This window comes from Podarcis filfolensis (assembly GCF_964270895.1).
Source record: "Podarcis filfolensis genome assembly, chromosome: 13".
Lineage (NCBI taxonomy): Eukaryota > Metazoa > Chordata > Lepidosauria > Squamata > Lacertidae > Podarcis > Podarcis filfolensis.
In genome coordinates this window covers 38,567,062-38,577,764 of record NC_139615.1, presented here as the reverse complement: position 1 = coordinate 38,577,764, position 10,703 = coordinate 38,567,062, and the positions used below count along the sequence as shown (strand labels likewise).

General features: G+C 45.9%; 1 protein-coding gene across 3 annotated transcripts in view; it reads left to right on the top strand.

Moving 5' to 3' along the window:
- Positions 1-2,455: 2,455 nt before the first annotated feature.
- The window catches only part of LOC310747654 (uncharacterized protein), a 115,504-nt gene continuing 107,256 nt past the window's right edge, over positions 2,456-10,703 (top strand). For 2 of the 3 annotated variants that reach the window (XM_083582304.1, XM_083582303.1), the window contains exons 1-4: positions 2,456-2,741; positions 5,124-5,208; positions 6,159-6,659; positions 8,376-8,549. In XM_083582304.1, the coding sequence (XP_083438430.1) occupies positions 5,180-5,208; positions 6,159-6,659; positions 8,376-8,549 (704 nt within the window). In that variant the 5' untranslated portion in view covers positions 2,456-2,741; positions 5,124-5,179. The remainder of the gene's footprint in view (positions 2,742-5,123; positions 5,209-6,158; positions 6,660-8,375; positions 8,550-10,703) is intronic. The other variant, XM_083582306.1, reaches the window with a different exon arrangement.

Genomic DNA, 10,703 nt, shown 5'->3' with positions numbered 1-10,703 from the left:
GGCTTTTAACCAGTGAAAGGGCGATGGGAAAACAAATCACCACATAGTCCTCTGCCCCCATGTCTCATCTAAGCAAACCAAGCCAAATGCCCAATACTTCTCTTCTTTCCTTTTAACCACTTCAGCTTACAGGTACCTATGGCAGAATTGTTACACTGCAACTTGTTATGTACTGAAGTTCTCACCCTGGGCCAGCAGGGGGATACTGTGGATAGTTTTCACTCAGGTCCGCATATGCAAATAAGGAATTGAAAGTGACGTTCAGTGATTGGGTAGTTACAGAAAGTTGTTACTGTTGCTTTGTAGTTGAGCTCTATATAAGCAGGTTGGCTGGACCCTTCAGTTCTGTTCTGTTCTGGCCTGTGAATAAACAAGAGCTGCTGAAGAATCGCTGTGTCGTCTGATATGTTCACCCACAACTTAACACAACTGAAGCACAGTTCGCCATTCCCCGTAGCTCTGCTGGCCAGAAACAGTTTCTTCCAAGACTATCCCAAACTCTTGGAATATTATAGAATTCTAGAGTTGGAAGGGACCACAAGGGTCGTCTAGTCCAACCCCCGGCAATGCAGGAATCTTTTTGCCCAATGTGGAGCTTGAACCCACAACCCTGAAATTAAGAACCTCATGCTCTACTGACCGAGCTATCCCAATGGATGGCAATGTAAGATCACACTTTTATATTCTGCATTCAGCCTGGATCTGCAGGATCAATTAACATCAGAGCTTAGAAGTCCCAATTCAGCCATGCAAAATATGTGCTGGAAGTGTGTAAAAATGAAATCTGTTGTTGTTTAGTCGTTTAGTTGTGTCCGACTCTTCGTGACCCCATGGACCAGAGCACGCCAGGCATTCCTGTCTTCCACTGCCACCCGCAGTTTGGTCAAACTCATGCTGGTAGCTTCGAGAACACTGTCCAACCATCTCGTCCTCTGTTGTCCCCTTCTCCCTGTGCCCTCCATCTTTCCCAACATCAGGGTCTTTTCCAGGGAGTCTTCTCTTCTCATGCGGTGGCCATGAAGATCCATGAAGATCCCTTCATGGATCACTGCCTTGCCGTGGCAAAGGGGATTGAATAACTCAGAGAAGCTATGAGCTATGCTGTGCAGGGCCACCTAAGATGGACATGTCATAGTGGAGAGTTTTGACCAAACGTGATCCACCTGGAGCAGGAACTGGCAAGCCACTCCAGTATCCCTGCCAAGAAAACTCCATGGACAAAGACAACAGGCATATATACATAAAAAAATGAAATCTGTTCACTCCAATTTAATACAACACGGTGGTTAACCCTAGCAAGCCTACTGTGAGGAGGAGACAGCCATGCTGCCCTGATTAGGCAAGTCTTTGCAGGAAGCCCCAGCAGCAATCAATCAAGTCAGTCTGGAGGCCACACCTCTCTTGTTAGCATGCAGAGATAAATCAGAAAAAGCCCTAGTGGGAGGTTCAGGCATGATGAGAAATCAGGAAGAGGAAAGTTGAGAGAAGTGGGATAGGAATTGTTGGGGTGTGTTGTATCCCACTCTCAGTGTGAATAGTTTTGCAGGAAGAGAAGTAAGAAAGCATCCAAAGAAAGATGAGAGAAATACCAACTAAACATTGGCAAGAAAAACTGGTGGAATATGCTGAAATGGCAAAGTTAACTGAAAGACTTAGAGAAAAGGACAATAGAGATTTTTAAAAGGGCTGGGAACCATTTATGTTGTATTTATGGAATCAATGTAAAGAACTGGACTCACTAGTAGGTTTTGAGTAAACACTTAAAATTAACAAAAACAAATACAGAAATTACAAAGGTGATGATAAAAACACAGCGATACTTAATTTAAAGAATATATTATTAAGATATAATAAGGCAAGCAGGAGAAGTTACTATGAAAAAAAACTAGAAGGAAAAGTTGAGGGAAGTCGCCAGTGGGGGTTGGGGGAATCTGGGAATTGAATTTGTTGTTAGCTGATATGATGTTCTTATGATAAAAATGTAAAATTTAATAAAAAATATTTTTTTAAAAAAACCAAAGTGAGAGGAGAAAGGGGTTGGAAGGGAGAGCCCTCACACTTTGTACAAATATGAAGGCAACAAGAAAAGTAAGAAGTTAGGGGTAGGAAGCAAGATAAAAGACAATTCCAGGGGAGGAATCGATGCTCTGGTAGGAACAACCCCACTCTGTAGACTCTGAAGCACAATGACGTCTTCTTCCTTGGAGGTTTTCCAACAGAATCTAGACGATCATCCATGATGTTCTTGTTGTCTTGGCCTTCAATGGGTATACGCATTATATGGAACTCATAAAGACCCTTCCAGCTCCATGATTCTATAGCTACAGGTTCAGAACAACGTCAAGTAGCCGAGTCTCTCTTTCACCTCCCAACTCAAGATGTTATTTTCTACCACGTGGGTCACCTTTTACTCTGTGACATCACTAGATTGGAACCTCTCCATGCAACAGTTGAGGTCAAAGTAGTGGGAGAGAACTTGGTGTGGAGGAGGGCTGCACATCCATCATCAGAGAGCCAATTCCACCAAACTCTCTTGGCCCTCCTATCCCTTCACTCGGCACCAAACCTAAGACCTTCTTCATGGTGCCAGGAGAAGATCAGAAGAACTTCCTCTTGCTCATGTTGACTATCCTGGCTGTGCTACATCCTTTTCTTTCCATTCTGGCTGCCCAGTCATTTCCAAGAGGTTTGCTAATCCCTGCAACTTCTTGACAAGTGGATTAGCAACAGAGGCATTTTGTGTAAGTATTTCTGTATGCATCTACGAAGGAGCAGATTCGCAGCTTGGGGGCACTCCTGGATCCTTTGCTGTCACTCAAGGCACAGGTGGCCTCTGTGGCCCGGAGTGCCTTCCATCAGCTTCGGCTGGTGGACCAGCTACGCCCCTATTAAGTACCTCAGGTTAAGTACTTAATTTGTTCCGGAGGGCCGTACTTAACCTGAAACTGTTCTTAACCTGAAGCACCACTTTAGCTAATGGGGCCTCCTGCTGCTGCCGTGCTGCCGGAGCTTGATTTCTGTTCTCATCCTGAAGCAAAGTTCTTAACCTGAAGCACTATTTCTGGGTTAGTGGAGTCTGTAACCTGAAGCATGTGTAACCTGAGGTACCACTGTACTGTAATGCATTATACGTGGGGCTGCCTCTGAAGACGGTAAGGAAACTTCAGCTCATGCAGAATTCAGCGGTCAGGTTGCTCACTGGTTTGAGCATATTACACCGATCCTGATTCAACTGCACTGGCTATCAGTTAGTTTCCGAGCCCAATTCAAAGTGCTGGTTTTGACCTACAAAGCCTTAAACGGCTCAAGACCACAATACCTCAAGGACTGCTTCTTTCCATATGAACCTACCCGGACCCTGAGATCATCTTCTGAGGCTCTCCTTCGTGTGCCTCCTCCTTGAGAGGTCCAGAGGGTGGCAACATAAGAACGGGGCCTTCTCTGCAGTGGCTCCCTGTCTGTGGAATGCTCTCCCCAGGGAGGTTCGCCTGGCGTCTTTATTATACACCTTTAGGCGCCAGGCAAAAACATTCCTTTTTAACCAGGCCTTTGGTTGACCTGATGGCCATCCTATACCCTTTTAAAATGTGGCTCTTTTTTGGGGGGGGGGGTTATTGGGTTGTTTTTTTTATTTTGATTTTGGATATTGTGATCTTTTCTGTGAACTGCCCTGAGATCTCCGGGTATAGGGTGGTATAAAAAATGAATGAATGAATGAAATCTACCAGGGACGGCCATTCCGGCCAAAGGGCTGGCTGCTAGCAAAAGATGGATTATGGCTTCTGTTCTATCCAAGGGCGGCCCATCCTGTTTCGCCACCTGAGGTGAAATGGAAAGCTTCCAGCTGGATTATGGCTTCTGTTCTATCCAAGGGCGGCCCATCCTGTTTCGCCACCTGAGGTGAAATGGAAAGCTTCCACCCCCTGCCCAAGACTCGGTTACCAGGGTTGAGTGGTGGTGGCGGCGGCAGCTTCTGGGTTTTGGTAGCATCTTGTGAGAGATCTGTGAGATTTCGCAGGAACCTGGAGGCCTCTGCTACTTCCCCTTGTTTCTCTGAAGGCAGAGAGCATGGGGGATTCTGCCGCCTATAGATAAATTGTGAAGCAACGGCAGTTTATGTTCAGCTGTCATAAGAGGCCCAGAAGATCTTGTTGAATGGTCTCTTTAAATTTGAAGGTTCATTATTGTTCCACAAGATGTGTATTTCTTTAAGGGCCAGAGCAAATAACGTGACCTAGTTTTACAGCTGTGAAGCAGTATAGCAGGTGCTGTTATGTTAATTAAGCTGTTGGGTATAGTATATAAAGAGCAGCACCTAGCTCTCTCAGTACCCTGGTGGATGGGTCGGTATTTGGGTCATGCGTATTGATATATTGTAAAAGGAGTTTTTGTTTTTGTTATTAAAGGTAAAGGTGAAGGTAAAGGGACCCCTGACCATTTGGTCCAGTCGTGGCCGACTCTGGGGTTGCGGCATTCATCTCGCTTTATTGGCCAAGGGAGCCGGCGTACAGCTTCCGGGTCATGTGGCCAGCATGACTAAGCCGCTTCTGGCGAACCAGAGCAGCGCACGGAAACGCCGTTTACCTTCCCGCCAGAGCGGTACCTATGTATCTACTTGCACTTCGATGTGCTTTCGAACTGCTAGGTTGGCAGGAGCAGGGACCGAGCAACAGGAGCTCACCCCGTCACGGGGATTCGAACCGCCAACCTTCTGATCGGCAAGTCCTAGGCTTTGTGGTTTAACCCACAGCGCCACCAGCGTCCCCGCGTTTTTGTTATTAAAACCTAGCAAAAGGATATTTTTGTGTTCCTTGTTATGTGTGGTCTCCCCAGCACGTCTTCTGCAGTGCAACTAATCTGCAAATAGGCAACAGATCTTGCTAGGTTTTGCGGGGCAAAACCTTGCCAGAACCCAGAAGCTACTGCCACAACCTCTGCCCGCTTCTCCGGTGGCAGGGGCATGCCTGCAGGGCACCCATGGGGCACCACCCCTTGGATTCCATTGCCTGAGGCAGTTCCCTCAGTCTGCCTCATGGACAGACCGGTCCTGGTTCCATCACCAGAGACCCAGGGGCATCTTCAGTTTTGCGTTGTGCCTTACTTTTAAAATTGTTGTTATTTAGGAGTCATTGCACAACAAGACTGATGTAGAAGGAGCTGCGCTTTCCACCCCAGAAGAATGGAGGCCCCGCTCAGCCCTGTGAGCAGGTGACTTCAGCCTCTTTAATATTGGTTTTATTTTGCCTTTGATTGTATTTTTATTGTCATGATTAACAATTTCAACAATGTTTTTATATAATAAACTGCGAAATTCTGCAGCGTGTTTGGCAAGGCGTAAAAAAAGAATCCTAAGTATTCTTTCAGCTTGAATTGACAAATTGTCCTTATTTTCCCCCCACTACAACAGTAGCTGATGTTTATCAAATGTTTATTCAATAGGGAACAGTACTCTTCACATGGTCAGAGGTACTCGGGTTTGCATGCTCCAGAGCTGAACTTTGACTGGCACTGAAAAATAGACCTCAGACCTGCACCATGTTTCAAACTGATCCCATAATGGAGCATAAAGCAATGGAAAGGCTTCTTAGGGATGGAATATGTTGGCTACAGCTGAAATGTAGTGTTAATTCAAAATGAGACTTTTTAAAATACATGAAACGTACCTTTTGAAACCGTCAAATTACCCAACCGCACCACTGCAGGCAGCATCCAATGTACTACGTTCTCATATTTCAGATGATTGAAAGTCCCAATTGTTATGTTCTGAAGTTCTCACCCTGAGCCAGCAGGGGGATACTGTAGATAGTTCAGGTCCACATATGCAAATAAGGGATCGAAAGTGATGTTCAGTGATTGGATAGTTACAGAAAATGGTTACTGTTGCTTTCTAGTGGAGCTCTATATAAGCAGGCTGGCTGAACCCTTCAGTTCAGTTCTGTTCTGGCCTGTGAATAAACAAGAGCTCTTTGAAGAATTGCTGTGTCGTCTGATATGTTCACCCACAACTTAACACCAATAATATCCCATGCTGAGATAGAGCAGAACTATTCTGCTGGTGGAATCTGTTCCCTAGTGGGGGGCTGGCAAAACCAGAGGAATGGTACATACACAATGTAATCCATGTCTGCGTCTGGAATCATTTCTTCCTTCCATTGCAGCAAATCCCAAGATCTAAACAAGCCAGCCGAGGAGAACAAATCCCAAGATCTAAACCAGCAAGTGGAGGACAACAAAACTCAAAATCTAAGTGAACACACCGAGGACAACAAATCCCAAGATATAATTGAGCATGGGGAAGATGACATCAAATCCCTGAATGACCGGAGCGAAGGTGGCAGCAAATCCCCAAACCCAAATGATCTGAGTGAAAGCGACAGCAAGTCCCAAGACCCAAATGATCAGAGCGAAGGCAAACCCCAAGACCTTACTGTGCTGTCTGAAGACAGTAAATCTCAAGATCGGAAGGATCAGAGCGATGAGGAGCTCGTGACACCGTCCGGGACGTCGGAGCTGCAGTCCCAAGATGGGAAGGAGAATTCTCAGACGCGCAGCTCTCGATCCTGGGGAAAGACTGCGACAGATTTGAAGGATGATCTTTCCAGCTCTCTTACTACGGAGCCGAGCACAGCTGCTCACCGCTCCTCGCGTGGCTTTGACAGGTAAGTGAAACAACCGCGCAGTAGAAAGTGAGCTACCTGGGTTTCCCTCCTTTACTTGCAGCTCCAAGTCGAGTCTTTCATGTTGGGTGAACTTTTCTTTTCTTTTTTTGAATAATATTTATTAAAGTTTCAAAGAAATTACAAAAATAGAAAAAAGAAAAGAAAAAATAAGAAAAAGAACAAAAAATACAAAATACAAAAAAATAAAAACAGTTAAAAACAAATCAGTCTTTCCATCTCTTATCTTTCATTTACTTATTTCCCTGACCTCCTCTCACCTCCCTTTTTTGTATCCTAGTTCAATAGTTGTTTCAGCAAATCCTTACCCTTTTTGCTTTTATCTTAATATTTTATCTTAATATAACTTTACATTTTCACCTGTTATCAATTCCTCTTTACTTAATCCTTTATATCTTTTCTGCTAAAACCACATAGCTTAATTCCAACGTCTTTCTAACATTCCTTAATTTTACAATATTTCTGTAGATAAACTTTAAATTTCTCCCACTCTTCTTCCACCAACTCTTCTCCTTGGTCTCGGATTCTGCCAGTCATCTCAGCCAGTTCCATGTAGTCCATCACCTTCATCTGCCATTCCACCCGGGTGGGTAGATCTTGTGTCTTCCAGTACTTTGCGATAAGTATTCTTGCTGCTATCGTAGCATACATAAAGAAAGTTCTGTCCTCCTTTAACACCAACTGGCCGACCATGCCCAAGAGAAAGGCCTCTGGTTTCTTCTGGAAGGTATATTTAAATACCTTTTTCATTTCATTATAAATCATCTCCCAGAAGGTCTTAATCTTTGGGCATGTCCACCAAAGGTGAAAAAAGGTACCTTCACATTCTTTACATTTCCAACATTTATTATCGGGCAAGTGATAAATTTTTGCAAGCTTGACTGGAGTCATGTACCATCTGTAAATCATTTTCATAATATTCTCTCTTAAGGCATTACGTGCCGTAAACTTAATACCTGTGGTCCATAACTGTTCCCAGTCAGCAAACATAATGTTGTGTCCAACATCCTGTGCCCATTTAATCATAACAGATTTAACCGTTTCATCCTGTGTATTCCATTTCAACAGCAAGTTATACATTCTTGACAGGTTCTTAGTTTTAGGTTCTAACAATTCTGTTTCCAATTTTGATTTTTCCACCTGGAAACCTATTTTTTTCATGTTGGGTGAACTTTTCAAATGCCCTTCGGTCATACGCTACGTGGGGCTTGTCTTTTCAGCTTTGTGGCCTTAACCTTCGATTGCCAAACACTTTTAGTAGAAAGGAATTTCTATGGTGTAGTGGTTAAGAGCGGTGGACTCGTAATCTGGTGAACCAGGTTCGATTCCCCGCTCCTCCACAGGCAGCTGCTGGGTGACCTTGGGCTAGTCACACTTCTCTGAAATCTCCCAGCCCCACTCACCTCACAGAGTGTTTGTTGTGGGGGAGGAAGGGAAAGGAGAATGTTAGCCGCTTTGAGACTCCTTCGGGTAGTGATAAAGCGGGATATCAAATCCAAACTCTTCTACTATGTCTTTCAAAGCCCCCGAGAATTGATTCTATCTAACCTCTAATGGATTATGCATCAATATTAGGGGGGTTGCATTATGGTTGTGTTACCCAGTTGTACCATAAGTTGTCATTCCTGAGGTCCTCCCATCCCACTATACCATAGCGATCACATCTGTGATGGGTCTCAATTTCCCTTTCCTTTTTAGCAAACTCAAAATCTTAAAGCAGGGAGATTGGGATGAGCTACAGAGTTCTCAGGACGAAGAGCTTCCTTTCTCCTTATGGAAGACTGATGATGAATGGAGGGATCACATACCTACTCAGCACACTGCAGAATGCAAGCTTTCTTACCACACCCACTGCTGCTTCAGCGCAACTGAGTAAGTTGATACAGCAAGTTGGAGTTGAAGGCAGACTCTGGGTCTGAGAGCTTGTCCACACTTCCTTTTGTTTCTAGGTACAAGCCTTGGGATTTCCAGATCCGTGTCCAAGCAGCCTGCCTTCCCTTCCTTCCTTCCTTCCTTCCTTCCTTCCTTCGGGCAGGGACCCAGACAGAGGGCCTTCTAGGTATCCCATCAGATATCAAGGAAATAAACAACTATCTGACTTTTAGAAGACATCTGAAGGCAGCCCTGTTTAGGGAAGTTTTAAATGTCTGATGTTTTATCACTTTTTTATTATTATCAATAATTCTGTTGGGAGCCTCCCAGAGTGGCTGGGGAGGCCCGGCCAGATGGGTGGGGGATAAATGATAAATCCTTCCTTCCTGTCCCAGCTCTTTCCCCGAGAAAACCTGCAATTTACCACTGAATTGGAACAAATGGCAGTGTCAGGACCTTGAGTCAGAGACAGGGCACTTTCCCCCCCCTACCATAGTCCATACACAATCTAGATCTAGTGCATGCGTGCGCGCACACACACACACACACACACACACACATATATATATGTGTGTCATGGATTGATTCTGCATTACCCTGCTGTTTGCCCATGTGAAAGCAGATGTAGGGTGTTGTGTATTGAGTCAAAGGATTTTATATCTGTATTATTGTTGTCTGTATTTGCATTAGGGTAAAGTAACTGCCTTTTGGTTCCAGAGGGTACAGCTACTATTGGTTCATTTAAGCTGCTGTATTTGGATCCTCTGTCTTATTGGTTTCCTCCAAAAGGCAGGACTGTGATTGCCTGATATTGTTCCCTCCAAAATGTATCCTTTCTTGCTAGTTCCCTGTCCCTATAAATGTAGCTCTCCCCTCCTCAGTTCTCAGTCTTGTTTGCTGTAATAAAGAAGCGTTACTACAGAACTGTCTCCAGCGTATTATGTCAAGAGAGCTGAAATCACAAACCCCACGTCACAACAACTGGCGACGAGGATGGGATCCGGAATGCTGAGGAGCGGTTAAAAGCAGCCCTGCCTCAGAGTCCGGATTGTAGCTAAGAACAAGACTCACTGGCCGGCTGAGAAGACGACCCTGCCCACAGGACAATGGAGAGTCCAAGGGTATTGGAGCCCTTCCAGCCATCAGAGCCCCACACGTGGGAAGACTACGTCGAACGCTTTGAGTTCTTCGCAGTGGCTCAAGGGATCACCGATGCCAGCAAAAGAAGGGCCACATTCCTGAGCTACTGTGGGCCTGAGACCTTCAAGCTGGCCAAGGCATTGCTTGCTCCAGCGAAGCTAAGTGAGACACCTCTCAAAGATATTCTTGCCTGCCTGACAAGCCATTTGGCGCCTACTGAGACCAAGATGGCCCGGCGGTTGGAGTTTCATAAGAGGCAGCAGCGTGCTGGGGAGTCTGTATCTGCATTCCTAGCTGAACTGCGGAAGCTCGCTCAGCACTGTGACTTCCAATGTCTGGAAGAGACTCTCCTGGATCGGTTTATCGGTGGTCTGAGCAGCAAGAAAGCCAGAAGACGCATCGTGGCTAAAGAAGAGGTTACCCTTGCTTCAGCCTTGAAGGAGGCCGCTGCCACGGAGAATTATGAAAGAGAGGAGCTTGATGCCAGTCGCAAGGCCCCTAAGATAGAAGTTGCGCATGCCATGGACGAGCTAGAGGCTACTCCGAGCCAAAGCCCAGTCCGTGGGGTTGAGTCAGTGCGTCAGGCCTGCACAGTGCACAAAGATCACCGAGGCAGGTGCCCTGGTTGTGGCGGAAACCATGAGCGGAAGAGTTGTCGTTTCCGGGATGCTATGTGCCGGACGTGCGGGAAGACAGGTCACATCGCCAGGGTCTGTAGATCGGCAGCGCTGGGAGCGACAGGAGCAACTAGACTGGAGCATCGCAGACCGTCCACAGCAAACCATGTTCTAAAGGACTGCCACTACGTAACGGAGATCAACGGGAGGGTCGTGCAGTTTCCAGCGCAAGGCAAGGCACACGTCAAGGTGAAGATTGAGGGTCAGCTGTGCGACATGGAGGTGGACTCCGGATCTGGATTCACTATCGTGTCGGACCAGACCGCGAGGACATTCTTCCCCAGGGGTAAGTTGCCCCCTCTGGAGCCCTTCCCGGCAACCTTGCAGTCATACTCAG